The sequence below is a fragment of the Eucalyptus grandis genome, chromosome 7 (genome assembly GCF_016545825.1).
Source record: "Eucalyptus grandis isolate ANBG69807.140 chromosome 7, ASM1654582v1, whole genome shotgun sequence".
Taxonomy (NCBI): domain Eukaryota; kingdom Viridiplantae; phylum Streptophyta; class Magnoliopsida; order Myrtales; family Myrtaceae; genus Eucalyptus; species Eucalyptus grandis.
Genome location: NC_052618.1, coordinates 11,681,846 through 11,700,649, shown reverse-complemented (window position 1 = coordinate 11,700,649; position 18,804 = coordinate 11,681,846). Strand labels below are relative to the sequence as shown.

At 38.6% G+C, this 18,804-nt stretch overlaps 1 protein-coding gene across 1 annotated transcript in view; it reads right to left on the bottom strand.

Annotated features, from left to right (window-relative positions):
• Positions 1-18,342, bottom strand: part of LOC104455038 (beta-xylosidase/alpha-L-arabinofuranosidase 2) — a 59,597-nt gene extending 41,255 nt beyond the window's left edge. Inside the window, 1 exon segment of the mRNA XM_010069898.3 lies at positions 17,732-18,342. Within this exon segment, the coding sequence (XP_010068200.2) occupies positions 17,732-18,175 (444 nt within the window). The 5' untranslated portion in view covers positions 18,176-18,342.
• Positions 18,343-18,804: the final 462 nt, after the last annotated feature.

The window sequence follows — 18,804 nt, the reverse complement described above, 5'->3', positions numbered from 1 at the left end:
CATCCAGATCCAAACTGAGATGTCTAATTTTTGGAAAATGGTAAAGAAACTTACCTGGAATATCTTACCTTTAAGATGAGTAGAGTGATCCAAAGTAGTTGGTGTTACATATCCAGGACTCGTACTTTTTTACGGTCACCTAGCATTGCAACATTGATTATCTTACCAGGACTCGAACCTTTTCTCGATCGCCTAAATCGAGGAAAACTTCGGGGACAACTCCGTCGATTGTCGGTGTAAAAGACTGGGCTACGAAAGCACGTCGGGTCGATAAAAGAAATCCGGGCTACGGAAGCACGCCGGTTCGATAAAATTGACTCTATACTACGAAAGCACGCCAAGTCAAGAAAGAGACATCGGGCTACAGAAGCACGCCGAGTCGATGAAAATGACTCTGGGCTATGAAAGCACGCCAGGTCGATATAACTGGACAGCTTGACCAAGTCAAGTGTCAATGCACTTGAGAGAGAATACCTGCACAATGACAAGTATTTTAGAGTATGATAGAGATATACTTACCTGGTGATATCTCTGATTCTTGGAGAAAAATGACTTTTGGAATTTAGATCCCCGTGGAGGTCTTTCACCTCATGGAGGTTTCTCATCTCCTAATATCATGAAACATTCTGAAAGGAACTTGAATTACCCGTCGACATGATTTAGAGTAAAAACGATATGCATTCATCAAAGAGATAGAGAATCTAAGCTACTCTAGCATGCACATTTCAAAATTCAGTGAGGTTTTCATCAACTCAATCGGGGTTCATGCATAATGACCTTTGCATCACCCAAATTTCCACTTTGGAGAGAATTATCATTCAAGACAATCTTCACTCATGACATGGATTTCCTAAGAATACCAAATGAGAGACCTTCAGTTAGAAAGGACTTTCACTCACTCTCATTTAGAGGCTATTTTATGAGAATCACTCCGTCTCACTATCGTCATACCAACAAGGGTCCGAGTTTTCGCAAGCGGTACGACCTTACCAATCTGAGAGGTCTTTGATAGGGACCGTAATGTGGGCTCGGTCAACGGCTTAACAAAGGGACTCTTTGAGTCAAGGCTATTGAAAGAACAACTCTTTAATCATCTCCGAGTTTACAAGTCAAGAACCCTGCAAAATGAGAAAGAAATAATCTTGCTCGCACTCCTTCGAGCGATGCTTATGACATGTGAATCCATACGCTAATTCAAGTGCCCTAATCAGAAGAGAATTTACAAGGGATGTAATGTAGGCTGGGTTCATGGGTTGAGAAATGAAAAGTTCATCGAGGCTCAAAATATGTGTGAATGGTGAGAGTTGGTGATCTCTTGGCATTGCCACCGGTTTTCTTTTTCATCATCGGGGATTGTCTTCGTGAAATGCCCCATTGATTGTAAAACTCAACTTTTGAGTTCTTTGAGTATTGCTCTATCAGGATTCAATCCTTGCAATTGAGAGTCACCTTATCTTGACTCTCTTTTTCATCTGTGGGCATTGGCCTTGCTTTTACCAGGCACACCACTTTTTCATGCCCCTAGTTCTCCTTCATTTTTTTTTTCTTCACTTTTTTTCATGGGCATTGGCCTTGCTTTTACCGACACACTGCTTTTTCATGCCCCTTAATTCTATTTTGATTTCTATGCATGTGTCAAGCAATTACACTTTGAATGACATTCAAACTTTCAAAGGTCTTCATATGTCTCTTGCCTTGCCCCAGTGTGGGGGATGATCACCAACTGGGTTTAAAGAAATAAAATTGCAGGCTCAAATGGGCTATGCAAAGGATATAAGTGTATGGGATAGAGAAAGAAATGCTCTTCATCATCCTAAGGCACTTAAATTAACACATGAATTCAATGTAATAGCATGACTTGAAGATTGATGCAAGTGAGAGCAAGAAGATTTCAATTCATTTTCCTCACCTCATGATGCCATTTGATCTCTTAGTTGCCCCGATGTGGGGTGATTCTTGACGGGGGTGATTTGAAAAGAATATCCATAAGTGTATGGGCTCAAAAGGGGTTAAGCAATGTATCACCTATAGTGTTTGGGATAGAGAAATGAACTGCCCCTCATCATTTCGGTCATCGTACCTTTTGCGAGAGAACTCTTTACCTTGTAGATATGGAACTTCCTACACTCATCTCACAAGTGTATAAGTAGGGGACTGTGTATAGGATAAGGCTTGCCTTTCATCATCCTGACACATCTCATTCAACATTCTTAAGCATTGAAGTCACTCCATTGAGTTGTCTATCTTGACAAATCTTCACATGAAATTGGTGAGCTAAATCAATGTAAAAATTCTCTTTTCAAAAGAGTCCAACAATATTAAGCATGAAAAGCTTTGTGACTTCAAACAGACAAAACATGCTCTCATAAGTATGAAAAACATGATTTCAAACATTCAATCAAGGAATTGTCCCACGAAGGGACTATCTCAGCAATTGGGTGTCCTTGGATTGTCCCTATCATCCACTTTTGCCCTTGCAGAAGAGAACATGCATGAAAAGGATACTATGCATCATTTGATTAAATTCAAATTACACATCCATTTTGGCTCGATCGAGATTTTATCTCGGTCGGGTCACTACCGAAATTTGTCACGCCCCCAATTTATCATCTGCAAGGAAAAGAATAGAATGTCAATTCCAGAATTAATTATATTCATGAACACAATGTATCCATTTCATCCAAGACATATTATCCTCTTTTGATTTGTTCCATTATTTTCTCATGGAAATGAGAAACTTCATTTGGCCTTCGAGAATGACATCTCACACAAATTGTTATGAGATGTGCCACATATCACACTTTGGAATCCAGATGATTTTCTTCACTCTTGGGAGATGTCATCAAGATCGGTTAGGAAATGATCATTTGCCCCCACGTCTATTTTTCCTCTCGGATGTATGTTCCCAAATCAATGGGCCCACTATCATTGGAAATTGACGCGTTATTTTCAAACGCCTCTGTTATGTTCTGAGACATGAAGTAAATGAGTTAGAAAAACAAACAAGGGTAACCTAATGCATGCTTTTTGGAAATGGCTTGAAAAATGATCTTTTTTTTTTGTTCTTTTGGAATTTTTTTGGATGAGGAAGCATGAAGAAGCCTAGTCCTCAGAATTCTTCTTGGATGATATTTTCTTTTTATTGTTGGATATCGTCACCGAGCTAGTTTGGTGTACCCCATCATGTCCTCAAAACAAAACTTGTAATTCTATTGATATTCATCAATCAAATTACATTTATTGGAATGTAATGCTAAAGCACAAAAGAAATTGAAATCAATCCCTAAAAAGCGATAAGAATTCCCATGCAGGGGAAGGTGTATGCCCCTAATTAAATGAGGAAAGCAATCTACTTAGGATCATGAATCATGTGTGCTTGAGTTCTTCACCCTCCTTGATCTTGTGATGCAAATCCTCTATGTCAGAGATTATTCCTTCTAGATATATCACTAGTCTCTTCATAGTGGCATCAAATTCAGCTACCTCAGGAAAATAGGACGGTTCAAAAGTCCTATTGGCTCTCTTCTTTGAGTCATAGTTTCCTACTGATGATAGAGTACCTATATCATCACGGCCCTTTGCTTGACGAAACAAGCCACAGTAGTAGACAATTCATCGACTTGACTTTGGAGGTACGCAATTCGTTTGTTTATATTGACGATGATATGGTCCAGCACCTCATTTTGATCTGCCATTTTAGCCTCGGCCGTGTACGGATGGGTGAGCGAGATTGCTCCATAATCACCTAAAGGAAATAAACGGGAACAAGTAAGCATGAGGTGTAATTAGAAAGTCAATCCATGACAATGATCTAATTGATTTTTCCACTTTTTTTTCATTTATTCATGAAAAGTTCGTACAAGAAGGGCATTTTCTAAAAATGGACTAGGAAAATAAAGATAGATGCCCTAGCAAGACTAAATTCCCTATATATGAATTGAAAACAAATTCTCCAAAGTTTTTTTTTTTTTTTTTTTTGGGCAAATGATTCATTGCATGGCAATTTCCTCATTTAATTTATAATTGACAAATGAATTAGATGAAACGACTAACTTAGATTGTCATGGATGGACCAAAAGTAAATTGCATAGTATAGAGATAGAAGACTTACTTCACCAAGGAAAATTAATGGCAATCACATAGACATGCACATGGTAAGTGGCTCGATTTCTACTCAATAAGGCTTATCAAGGTGGAGCCACAAGGATGATCAGACTAGCCACGAGCTTGTGGACTATGTCGAGTCCTCATAACTCGGCTTGGTCAAAGAGCCGACCCGGGTCGCGAGCATGCGGACCGAGGTGGGTACTCTTGACACCATGAAAGAAACCGGGATTGAGATGGGCGACTCGTACCGCGAGCATGCGGTCGGAGTGGTATCCATCTCAATACCATCCTAAATGATCCTATGCGGCCCCGGAGTCCGGCGGGTTGTGTGTGCAACGGTGTAGTGCTAAATGCAAGGCATGCACGACAGTTTATATCAAGCAACACTTCATTCATGATAATAAACCATACATTCCTACACCTCCTGTAAAACAAAGGTTAACAAACACTTCCCCTTATACCTCCCATCTTGCAAAAACATTTAATACCTTAAATGTTAGGGGCGTACCTGGAATCCTCGCTGCCAAACAAAACATTTTTCAAAAGAAAAGAAGAATTGGCCTAAGTCAACTAAGAGTTTTAACTCAAGTCCCCCGGAGTCGCCAAGCTGTCGCGACCCAATTTTCGGGTGTAAACCACCTAGGGTTTGGCTAATGGATTGTTAAGCCTAGACTTAACTCGGGTTCTCCCAAGCCCATACCAATTCGCGACTTAGATTCAAGTTTTTAATATGCAATTGATTTTCAATTAGGAGTCGCCACTAATCAATTTATGGTAGGTCGATTAGATACCTAAGTAAAATAATGGGAGAATTATTTTACTTCTACGAACCAGAGATTATGGGTACGGGGACTTGGTTACACTAGATTTCTCTAATGCCCTTTCGGTACCATTCTTTTAATTTTGAAAAAATGTTTGGCAGGCAGCTTGAATTGATTTTAAGCTATCTCACTAACATGTAAGGTGTTCATGCAGGTGCGCAAGCCACCAATTTAACACCCAAGAAAGTAATTAAATAATGCAGGACTTACCTCAAAGCAACGAAAGCATCTGCAGTGTTAAATTGAAATCCACATCAACAACCCTAGATATGGTTTCTAATTAACAAGCAATTACTCAATTTTATGTTTTCGCTTTTCTTAATGAAAATCATGCAATGCATTCTAATAATCTAATATGACATGGCAGCATGACCTAAACTATATGACATGAAGAAATGCAATAATTAGATGCAATCTAAATGACTTAATTCTAATGACATGCAATGCGATGCGATGACATACAAAATTATTTAAACTAAGATGACATGCATCATATAATTTAATACGCGAGCTATATGTCACACGACATTTATTAAATGGCCTAATCTAATGACGGACAATTTCTAATTAGAAATGAACCTAACAATAATTACTAAAATGACATGCATTTCATGAACCTAATTCTATATGACATGCAAATGACATTTTTTATTTTGAAAATGCAATCTATCCTAGAAATTGCAACTAATTTATCCTAAGACAAATTTTATGAAATTTGAAATGATCTAGCTAGATTAAGATTTTATCTAATTTAAACTAGGGATTAAGTCATATTAACTCCTAATTTAAACTAAGACATTATCTAAATCTAAAATGCAATTTATCTATAAAAATGATCTAAATTTAAAATGAAATATGCAATTCTAATCTAATATGCACAATGATTTTTTTGTGTTTTTCTTTAAGAAATTCGAAATTAAAACTAACATGCAAAACTAACAACCTAAATGATTGCACTTTCTTTTTGGATTTAACAACCTAAATGATTGCACTTTCTTTTTTGGATTTTTTATTTAAAAATTCGAAATAAGATTGCAATCTTAAATATGCAAGATAACAACAAACCTAATCCTAATTAAGATTTTTTTTTTTTTTTTATTTTTTATTTTACGAAAATAAGGTTTGACTCAACCAACTTGACGATAGCAAATCAAATAAGATAAGATTGATATCCAAAAATTGGCGAACCATATCTCGCGCATGAGATCGGGTTGACCAATTTTAAAATTAAATCGCGAATCGAATCTCGGGCTTGAGATTGGATTATCGATTTTTGTAAGGGATTGCGAGTCGGATTTCGGACGCGAAAATCGGACTGTCATTCCCTAATTTGAGGGCACTTTCTTGTTGGAATCTCAATCAAACATTTAAGAGGAACAATTCCACTAAATAAAATCAGATATAATGGAAAATAAAAAAAAAACTATAACTAAATAAGCAATAATAATGAAAAATCTACCTAATACCCTTTTCCCTTTTCTTTTCTTTCCTTTCCCACGTGGAATCGTGGGTCTCCAAGGACAACCGGCTGATCGGTCCGGCGAGGGAACTCCGGCAAGGGTGAACCAGCGAACCAGCGGCAACGAGAGGGATGCGGAGCACGGATCACGTGAGGGCGGGACGGCCAAGGCGAGGCGGTGGTAGCTGCGGGGCACTGATCGTCGCGGGTCGGCGTGGGCTGAGCGGGGCGGCGTTGGGCGGATCTCGGGTCGAGTCCGGTCTCGGCGAGCTTCGGGCGCGGGGGCACGGGGATTCGGCGGTAGCGTCGAATCGCGAGGTTGAAGCCGAGGTTGGGCGGGGGCTCGTGGGCTTCGAGCCAACGCGAGGACGGAGGCGGTCGGCGGTAGGGCTGGGTGTCGGTGCGGCGTCCGACGAGCAGGAACGTCGGGTCTCGGCGCGGCGTCGCGGTGGTCTCGCTGTGGCGGTGGAGCGCCGGGTAGTCGCGGATGGAGCAGAGCAACGCGGGGGCAGCAAACTTGGAGAGACGATGAACAGTAGGGGTCAAATCACCCCACTTTTTCTGCTTTTCCGCTTCTCCTCTGTCTCTTCCTGTCACTCTCCTTTTTCACTTCGACTTCACTTTTTTGCTTTTTTTCCTCTTCCTTGATCAAAAGAAAACCTAGCGAAAAGCCCCCTTCTAAACCTCTCGCACACACGGCCTTTTATAGGGAAAGGAATGGATTTTCAAATTCTTTCTCGAATCAATCTTCGTAAATCTTTTTCACAAATTTCATCCCATATTGATAAGGATTCGAGATCAAGATGAAATTTTTCTAAATCCAAATCTTTTAAAGACAAATCGCAATATTTTTATCCATCTGCCCTATCTAAAAAAATTTCATATCCCGATTGAAATTTCAAAATTAATTTTCCCACGAGATAATTTTCGATCATTAAAAATATGGGCCTGGGCCGACTTGCTCGTTTCATGGGCTTAATCCAACTAATTTGAAACCACCTGCCTTCCGTCCAATAAAATGCAAAAAATGCAAATAACAAAAATAAATGCAACCTATATCTGTATGTTATGCAATTAATAAAATTAACCCCTAATTTCATATGCAATAAATAAATAAATTAAATCACCAAAATTTAGGTGTCAACAAGTAGCTTTATAGAGATTGTAAATGGCCTAGCTTATCAAGGTCAACCAATCTCAAGACCAATGAAAGTCAATAAGTTGCTACGTGGGCTTTCGAAAGACTAGAATCATGTGAAGACCTTAATTAGAGAAACTCAAAGGATCATGCCTCTATCAGTTGACGAACTGATAGGCACACTTCATTCATATGAAGTGGAACAAAAAAATGATGAAGAAGATCCTAAAGGTAAGAATGTCAATTGTTTTAAAATTTAACGTTGATTCTGATTATACAGATTCAGATGATGATATGGACGGCGAAGAGATGTCACTCATGATCAAGAAATTCATAAAGTTGAATAGAATTGGAAGAAGATTCAATTATAAGAAACAAAGCATGCAAAATTTCCAGAAGAGACCAGCTGAGGACAATGAAACCAACAAAGACGCGATATCGAATGCAAGAAAATGGGCATATCAGACCTAACCATCCTCTGTTGAAGAAGAAAGGAAAAATTGAGAAGTACAAGAAGGCACTCAAAGCTGAAACTTGGAGTGACACCGAGTGTGAGGAAAGTGAAGAAGAATATGCCAACACACACACACACACACACACACACACACACACACACACACACACACACATATATATATATATAATGGCTCATTCCGACTCAGACTTAGAATAAAAAATAGACTTTAATTTAGATTCAGACAAAGAAATTTAGGTTAGTGATTCAAAAGTTCCTATCAAAGTCTCTAAATACATAGATGAATTTTGTCTCAATCTCAAATTCTCTCTTAAAAGGATTTTTGAACTAAAAATGGAGAATTTTAAGCTTAGGCAACAAGAAGTTTCTTGGAAAGAAAATTTTGAAAGTCTGAAAACAAGTTTTTGATAATTTGAAAGAAAAATCTGATTTTCTTTCAAAGGAAAATACTTTTTTTAAAGGTGAAATCTCAAATATAACAAAAATATTTTCAAAAGGATCCGAGAAATTAGAGAAAATTCTTTCAGCTCAAATGCCATATTTTGACAAATCTGGTTTAGGTATGACTTCAGAAACTGTTCCATTAATTAATTTCCCCAAAGTAAAAGAAAGAATTAAACAAAGACTTGCAAAAGCATTTTACAAGAATTATTTTCAAAAAGTTTTTGTAAAACCTATTGGCCGAAGTGCACTTAGATGTTCAAAATGCGACAACTTAGAACATTTCGAGAAAGAATTTCCCAAGGTTTGGAAATCAGTTAAGAAGGATTAGGCTAAGACTATTTTTAATACTAACCCTCCTAGACCTAAGAAAATCTGGATACCAAAGAAAGTTTGAATTTTTCTCATGATCGCATGTTACTATCAAAAGGAAGATACAATGGTATTTGGATAGTGGCTGTTTAAGGCACATGACAGGAGACTCAAGTTGCTTTATAAAGCTCGTTAGACTGAATGGAGGAAAAATATCTTTTGGAGGAAACAACAAAGGAAAGATTGTAGGATGTGGAACTATGAAGATTGGAAGCCTAACTATCAACAACGTTTCCTTGGTGGAAGGTTTGAACTACAATTTGCTGAGCATAAGTCAGCTTTGCAATACTGATTTTAAAATAAACTTCCAAGAAGGCATTTGTTCTGGAAAGAGTCAAGACTTCATTCAATCTTTCACTGGGCAAAAACATGGCAACATATACCTTATGGATGTAAACCTAGAAAGTTCTCAGTCTCTTATTTCCATTCAAGATGAAGCATGTCTCTGGCATCAGAAGCTTGGTCATGTTAACTTGAAGCAAATTGCCAAGATTTCCTCTAAGAAGCTTGTTTGAGGACTTCTGAATTTGGCTTACCAGAAGAATGAGATGTGCACTCCCTGTGTTATGGGAAAAAAAGTCAAAAGTTTCTTTAAACCGGTGAATCAAGTCTCTACCAATCGAGCTCTACAACTTCTTCATTTGGACCTTTTTGGTCCAACCAGAACTCAAAATATTGGTGGAAAGAAATATTGTCTAGTAATCGTGGATGATTACTCTCGCTTTACTTGGGTTTACTTTCTGGTAAGTAAGTTTGAAACCTTCTCTTATTTCTCGAAGTTTGCCAAGAAGGTTTAGAATGAAAAATGTTATGCTATTTCGAGCATAAGAACTGACTATGGAGGTAAGTTTGAGAATTAGGACTTTCCTAAGTTCTGTGATGAATATGATTTTCAGCATGTTTTCTCTTCTCCATACACTCTAGAACAAAATGTGGTTATGGAAAGGAAAAACAGATCTTACAAGAGATGGCTAGAACTCTCTTGATAGAGAGCTAAATTTCTTCTTGATTTTGGGCAGAAGCAATTTCAACTGCTTGCCATATTATCAACAGAGTATTCTTGAGGCCTATTCTAGAGAAAACTCCATATGAAAATTCAAAGCAAAATCAGATGAAGGAATCTTCCTTGGCTATTTGACTTCAGAGTCATTAACAAGAAGACTCAATCTGTGAAAGAATCGATGAACGTCAAATTTTAAGATTATGTGGAGAATCTACTAGACCAGACTCAACTTAAAAAGTTTGAACCTGTTCCAGACTTTACAAAGTCTATTTCCCTCGAAGAGGTTTAGACTTCTAGATAATAGCAACAAGTAGAACAAGAAGATTCAACCAATGTAGAGGATCAACCAACTGTCAAACAAAGCAACAACTAGAAGTACAAGTCAAGTCATCCCAAAGAACTCATTATTGACAAAAGTGGTGAAGGAGTTTGCACCAGATCCAAAGGAAGAGAAGAGTCCACTGCTCTAGCACTTGTTTTTGAAATAATAGATGAAACATTGTTTAATGAAAGCTGGATAGAAGCTATGCATGAAGGACTTAGACAATTCAGCATCAACGATGTATGGGAGTTGATTCCAATACCCAAAGGCAAATCCATTATTGGAACGAAATTGGTTTTTAGGAACAAAACGAATGAGAATGGTAAAATGCTAAAAAACAAAGCAAGACTCGTGGCAAAATGATATACCACAGGAAGAAGAGATAGACTATGATGAAACCTATGCACCAGTAGCGAGGTTAGAAGTAATTAGATTATTACTTGCTTTTACTTGTTATAAAAATTTCAGATTATTTCATATGGATGTCAAAAGTGCATTCTTGAATGGGTTCATACCAAAAGAAGTCTATGTGGAATAACCACTAGGATTTGAAGATCCAAGAAAGCCAGACTTAGTCTACAGATTGAAAAATGCCTTGTATGGATTGAAGCAAGCACCTTGAGCCTGGTATGAGACGTTGAGTAAGTTTCTAACTCATAATGGTTTTGAAAAGGGAAATGTTGATACAACATTTTTTATAAAGAAAGAAGGAAAGGACTTTCTATTGGTACAAATTTATGTAGATGGTATTATTTTTGGTTCTCCTAACAAAAGTCTTTGCAAGAATTTTTCAAGATCTATGAAGGATGAATTCGAGACGAGCATGATGGATGAGTTAACTTTCTTTCTGGAATTGCAAGTTAAACAATCAAAGAAATGTATATTCATTTACCAAGAAAATTATGCCAAAAGTCTCATAAAAAAATTTGGGATGGAGAATTGCAAGAAAACAGAGACTCCAATGTCAAGTTCTTCGAAATTGGACAAAGATGAAGATGGGAAGAAAATAGACCAGAGGCTATACAGAAGCATGATTGGTTCACTTCTCTACCTTATTATTTCTAGACCTGATATTTTATTCAGTGTTTGTATTTGTGCAAGATTTCAGTCTGACCCAAGAGAATCTTATCTAAGTGCTGTAATACGCATCATTAAATATTTTGCGACCTATCCAAAGCTAGGTTTGTGGTATCCAAAAGAATGAGACTTTACTATTCTTGGATATTCAGACACTGATTTAGCAGGTTTTTAAGTCGACAGAAAGAGCACATCTGGTACTTGTCAACTTCTGGGAAATAAGTTGGTATTTTGGTTTTCAAGGAAGCAAAGTACTGTGGCGCTTTCAATTGCATAAGTAGAGTATGTTGTTCTTGGGAGTTGTTGCTCTCAAATCCTATGCATAAGACAACAACTAAGAGATTTTGGGATTGAAGAATCGTGTACCAAGATCAAATGTGACAACACCAGTGCTATTAATCTCACCAAGAACTCAATTCTTCGTTTAAGGACAAACATATAGAGATTCGACATTATTTTATAAGAGATCATGTCCAGAATGGGGAGATTATGATTCAGTTCATTGATTCGAAAAATCAGCTAGCAGACATCTTCACAAAGCCTCTGGAGAAAAATCTATTTGAGTCTATTCACACCAGGCTAAATATTATTTCTATTTTGGAGTAAAGTTTGAAGATGGTCAGACTCAGAATTTCCATACGCTACTTCAATAAAAGAATGTCTCGAATCCAGGTATTTTATTCTTGGAATGAAAAGGTATGATTAATCGAATCATTGCTTACCTATTTTTATTTTTAGATATCTTTTTCGAATTTTTGAATTTTTGGCAATTTTTATTTTCAGTTTATTTCAAAAAGGGCAGTTTTCTTTTTGTGACGTTTCGATTACCTTTTTCCTTGTGACGTTTCATTTTCTTTATATACCCTATTATATTTCTTTTGAGCACTTCTTTTCAGACCCTAAGAATACAGTCTCTCTACTCTCTCATATGTACTCTCAAGTTTGTTCCGCAAGTTTCCATCTTTTTCACTCGAACTTGTTTGTAAAATCCTCCAAGCCTGCAAATATGTCTCACCAAAGGAAATCCTCCCGAATTGCTAATCAAGGTCTGAGAAGCATGCTGGAAGGGCAGACACATTTCGATCTTACTGAGGAAGACTCTCCACGCAACTCTCCACAGCACTCTCCATAGCACTTTATAGAGAATGTTCCACGTCAACCTCTGGAAGAGGAAGTTGTAAAAGACGCAAAACCTCTCAAAGCCTCGAGACCCCAGGTTCATTATAAGCTTTACACTCATTTAAAGCAGGGTGATACTCCCATGACCTTTATCGATGAGTTTTTAAGAGAGAAATGTTATAAGAACGAGACTTTGTTCTTAAGAAGGATGGAACAGTTGGGTATAACACTGAAAGGATCGACAGACAATGCTTTTCTTTATTTTCCTATAGACCTTAGGTTTGGTTCTAATCATCCTGAGAACAAGGATGATGATGAGAGATTTTATGCTAATTTTCAACCTAGAATGGGTGTTGCTGCAAATGTTCCGAGAGAAAGAACAAGATTGTTTTGTTCAAAGGAACACAAAAAGGTTTACTCACAGTTGCTGAAGAGAGGGGTGATGAACCTTTGAACTGTTGATTTTGACTTCCGGACTCGATCAAGGTTAACTTGAGGGAGAAGTTAGCCTTTCTTCAACTCGAGAATTTTTGTTCTAAGACAACAATTGCTTATTTAGAGTTGACTGCATTTTTCTATTCAAACTTGTCTTTTCTTGATCAGAATCGAATTCAATTTACTGTGTGTGATAAAGACTATGTGGTAGATGTTGACACACCGGTAGACATTATTGGGGTAGAAAGGAGTGGCTTTCAACCAATAAATGTCTCGTTTGGTCAAACAATAAGATATCTTATCAAAGACAAAGTGCTAGAAGGAGGCATTGCTTATTCTAGATTGTCAACCTTAAATGTTCTGTTGCATAAAGTTGTCATTGACTATATCAGACCAAAGGCTGCACTAAAAATTGATGTTTGCAGGTTTGAAGCACGGCTCATGTTTGGTATTTAAAATGGGATGAGATTTTCACTCCCACACACTATCTTGATGCACAGGTACAGGACAATTATAAAGGACAAAGGACAGTTGCCTTATTCTGCGCTGGTTACCAAATTGTTTAGACATTTTCAGATCGAGTTCCCCATATCTCTTTGCTCTCGAATAATTGCTCCTATGGTTATAGGACTGAAAATGATTTCAAAGATGAGGTTACATGATCTAAATAAGGCTATTGAGTGCTTGAAGAAGGAGTCCTCAAGGAAAACCAGGGAAGATTCTACTGGAAAGAAGAGGAAAGGCAAGGAAGTTATGACAGAACCTGTAAAGAAGAGAAGATCTCTCATCCTGCAAGACGGAAAGGATGATGATGATGATCTCACAATTTCTGCCATTGCCTTGAAGAATCTTTGAGGTTTTGTTGGTTCTAAGCAACTAGTTCAAAGAGAAGAAGAAGAACCAGAGAAGGAAGAAGAAGCAAGAGAAGAGGAAAGAAGAGAAGAAGAAGGAAGAGATGAAGAAGGAAGAGGTCATGAGGATGACTCTTATGAGGCGCCAATTGCCATATCCTTATCTAAAGATTTTGAAGCAACTTGGAGTGGTCAAATAGGAGCATGTACAGAGGAAGAACATCACTCTCGTTCTGAAACCGAGAGAACCCAAGAAGAAGGAATCCCTTCTCCACTTGTAAGCACAAAAACAAGGGGAGCTGTTGAGTGAATAGGGACTTCTTCTCCTCTTTTTGCAAGTGATGGTATTAGTTGATCTCTTGTACACCCCGAAGATGTCTATGCTTCTCATTTTCCTGAAGCTGAGATTGCAGAATCTACTCCTAGTCAAGGGACTAGACAAGTTGATGTTCCCTCAATTATGTACTCTCCATGAACTCAATTCGCTGAAGCCAATGTGCAAACAAAACCAAATGTTGATTATCCAAGGATGATCGAGCTTCTTTTGGAAGTAAATGCTCAACAATATGCTATGGAGATTGAAATTCAGAAACTTCATACTATGTTGAGATCCTCTTTAGACTTTCACACTAAAAAGGTACAGTCCTTAGATACTCAGGTACAAACTTTGAAACAGCAAGTATCTCAAACTGTTGCCCAAAATGAACAGATTCTTCAGCTTATGAAGACTATGTTCATCTCCAGTGCCGGAAGATTGAGGAAGCAGTGTAGTCAATGATGGATTTCAAGCTCGTTCGAATTCCAAAACATCCTTGATTCTTTTTATCTCTTCTCTCTACTTTGACTTTCTCCACTTTTTGCTATTGACAAAAATGGGGAGAATTTGCAAATTTTTTAACTTAACTTTTAACTTTTTGCAGATTTGATTTAAATTTGTTTTGAATACTTATTCTACAACAATTCTTGCAGTAATGATGTTTATGGATGAGGATGGTTAAATCTTGATATGTGTTTAATGTTTTCAAGATTTACATGTTTTCTGTGGTTGCAGAATCGATGCTATCCAGATCCTTAACTAATCGCTTTTATAAGTTGTCATGTACTGCTAAGAGATGTTTTGTAAGTTATAAATCTTTAAATCTGTAGGGAAGTTTTTTCACCATAAAAAATGGGGAGATTATTGGAGAAAATTCCTTTGTTGTTTTGAAGTTGACAAAATTTATCCAAAGTCTATTATGGATTCTGAAGAATTCCAATCTTTTGTGTCAAATTCTGAAGACTCCCAAACTTTGTGTCAAAGTTTGCTCACTTTGACAAATTCTAGACTGAACGAAAGTGAAGAATGAAGACTTTTTCAGATAAGGGATTATCTTTCTTTCTTCAAGAGTTCGGTTCGTACGGATTATATATGGTCTTTTGGTTGGAAATATCACCTACGAAATTGGATATTCTTATTGGAATCCATTTGGATACACCAAATCTTTTTAGAGAGAAAGTAAATTTGGAAAGAATCTACTTATGAAAATCAAGATCCTGATTGTATGGGCGAATATGATTAACGGGCTTTCATCACAATCTTCAAACAGCTCGAGATCTCCTTGATTAATTCTGTCCAACGGGTTGATTGGAAGAATTCTTTTGGAAAGTGCGAGTGATCGAGAAGGCATGAATGAGTATTTAAGGAGGACTCTTAAGTTGTTCGATAGAGTGCGTGAAAGAGAAATTCCAAAGTCTGAAACATCCTAGTTTCTTGTTATTCTATATACTGTGCTCTAAATTGTATTCAAAGGAGAGAAACCTATATGTGACTTCGTGAGAGAGTAGTAGAGACTCTTCACTGTGAAGTCGAGATCTCAAGATTGTAAATTCTCTTTTGATTCATAGTGGAATTCAACCATAAGGTTGTCAGCGTGGGAGAATGGATGTAGGCTTGATCTAAGCCAAATCACTATAATTTCCGTGTTCATATTCTCTTCCATGAACTTCTTTATTTTGTTTGTAGTTTTATTTAACTACTAAAGTTTAAACTAGCTCAAAGTCTATTGTTCTTCAGACTCAGTTTTAAAAGTAAAAATTTTTTTTGCAGTTCTTTGCGAAAAAATGTCTTCACACTTAACACCTCCCTTTAAGTGTTCATACTAGCACTTACACAAACGAGTACTAGAACGCCCCAATCGGATGTTGGACGTGCCCATATGCACTGTTGAAATGTGGGGCGCGTATAGTGCACGGCGGGCTCTCTTCGACCAATCTGAACTACTGGTCGGACTGGTTCGACCAATCAATATTATATTGACTGGTTCGATTAGTTGATTGGTCCGGTCAACAAAAACTAATTAGGTGGGTCAATAGTTGGATCTCGGTTGAGTCACGGTCAATGGGTCAAGTTGTGGTCAATGAGGACCCACGTTTGCCCACTGACATAAGGATATCGTTAACCTCACATGTGCGTTACATGTGTTGGTAGCGCCCTGTGCGTGGGCACGAGTGCTCGACGCACGTTGTCGCCCACCAATATGTGGCATGCGTGCTCTACACATTATTTATGTGATGATGTACATGTGAGCTTGCACCTATATTTCTAAAATCATAAAACGTATAAAAAAATGCAAAATACCTTTAAAATACGCTATTTAGGGTTTCATACGTATTTTCATATTCATAAAATTATCAAACATAAAAAGATAAATATACCACAATGTAGAGCATCTCCATACGAGAACATGAGTATTAGAACGCTCCAATTGGATGTTGGACGTGCCCATATGCACTATCGGAATGAGCTACGCGTGTAGTGCATGTGCGGGCTCTCCTAGACTAGTTTGAACTACCGATCTGACTGGTAAACACCCAATCTAACTAGTTTGATTGATCAATATTCAGTTCAACTGGTTCGATTAGTTGACTGGTTTGGTCAATGAAAACCGATTGGGCGAGTCAATAGGTTGGATCTTGGTCGAGTCATGGTCAATGGGCTGGGTCGTGGTCAATGAGGACCCACGTCTACTCATTGACATCAGGATGACATCAACCTCACGTGTGAGTTGCATGCGCTAGCAGCACCTTGCGCATGGACACGCGTGCTCGACACACGTTGTTGCCCACTGGCGTGTTGCTCTGATACCACATGTAGTATCGAAAGCGCAATCCCACAATTTTTATAGCTAGAAACAAGAATACATATAATCAAGTAGAGAAATTAATACATATGTTTTGGAATCCATTATTCTTGATACAAAAAAAGCAATCCAAAGTACAAGTGTTTCTTCTTTATTCCATATGTATTATTGGCTTTATGAGACAGCCCTTTCCTCTAAGCATTTAGTAAACGCTCCTTATGTGAGGATAATTGTGTGTTCAGGTTAAATGAGAGACTTAAGCATTATTTATAGAGTTTTTAATTAGACCATTTCATTTCGAATATGATTCAACTTGACCCACACTAGCAAACCTCATATGATACTAATTAAGAAACTTTTTATTTCACTTAATTAGACCAATCCTATAAGATGATAAATTATAATATCAATTAATGTAGCCCATGTTAAAAAAACTCTTATAGGTGATGCTCATAGATGCAGAGATCCTTCTCTTCTGTCCTTTTCTCTTTAATGTATGCAAGATTTCCTCAAGCGGCAACGTTGCACAGGATCAAAACCTACTCATTCTTGTGTCCACATTGCATTTTTCTTCCACAATCATAGTACAGACAACTTAGTGGAAGGTCTACAGTTTCACCTTGAAAAGACAACTTAGCAAAGAAGGTCTACAATATGTGCTTGGTTTTCACCTCGAAAAGCAACTTTTCATTTCCCCTGGTATCAAGAATCTCACAGCAAAGAGTTGGGATGTCATCTGAAGCAATATGTGCTTGGTTACTTCTTGATCTCGTAGTTTGTGGGTTTGGATCGATGGCCGTAGTTGCTCCGCAACGGGAACTTTCTTATCATGTTAGATAAAAGTCGCGAGCATTTTCTATCATATCATCGGGTATAGTGCGAACGACTACGACGTGCAGACGCGAATCCAACACCCAATTCCGCATGGAAAAGTCAAAAACGGAGAGGCGCAAGAAAGAGGAGTGAGAGTGACATGATGTGAACTCGCTAACCTTCCCGATGGTCTCGAACAGGGTGGCATTGAACGAGGCCGCCGTCAGGATGACCTGAGGGAAGCTGGTCGCCCCCGGGACGAGGCTCGAGAAAGAGGTCCCGCCCCCAATATACGACACCCCGTGCAGCGCCTCCGACCACCACTGGTACTTGGGGATCCCCAGGCGATCCACACTGCCAGCGTGGTTCCCCAAGAACCCGACCTTCTCCTGCAAAGTCAGCCGCTTCACCAGGTCCGCCACCCGCGCCTCGACTCCCCACGACATGTTGCAGAACCCAAAGGTGCTGAGGCTCGGGTCACCGTCGCACGGGAAGACTCGCTTGGGCAACGGGCCCGCGGTGAACCGGGCTCTGAGCATGGCGCACGCGAAGAGCACAAGAATGGAGCAGAGGCAGAGTGAAACAGAGGACACCTTCAGCGCTCTTTTCTGGGAAGGAGTCATGTTGGGAGGGCGCGTGACCTACCGAGAGCAACTCTAATTGCTAATGGGTATCGGACGAGGAAGAAGAGGAAGAAAACGAGGCTGCAATCACTGGACGAGCCCGTGATTGGGTTCCTCTCTCTCCCCCCCGATGAACAAGGGGCTCGGCTTGTGATAGGGTTCCTCTCTCTCTCCTCGATAAACAAAGGGCTCTGCTTTCTTTGTCTGGATGCTACTGACGTAGAGAGGGGGAGAGAGAGGCGGCTGTGATATTTGAGATTTTGACTAGGTCAACCAAAAAACAAAAGATAGTGGGACCCACTTAAAAAGAAGAAGAAGAGAAAATAGAGGTTTGAGAAGTCAACAAAAGAAAGCGCAAGGGCTTGGCTTTCTCCTAGGTTGCACGGACACGGACACGCGACACACGACACGACACGACATGATACGCCGACATATTATTTATCAAAAGTAGAGAATTTCGACACGTTTCGACACGTTATATATTGAATAAATATTTTAATATATAAATGCATAAATAACTAAATGATACCATGAATGGACCTAGACTTAGAACCAGGGAGGAAGAGTAAATTTACTACAGGTATGCATCCCACTGTGGGCGAACAACCCCGTTCAAGCCCTTTAGGGAC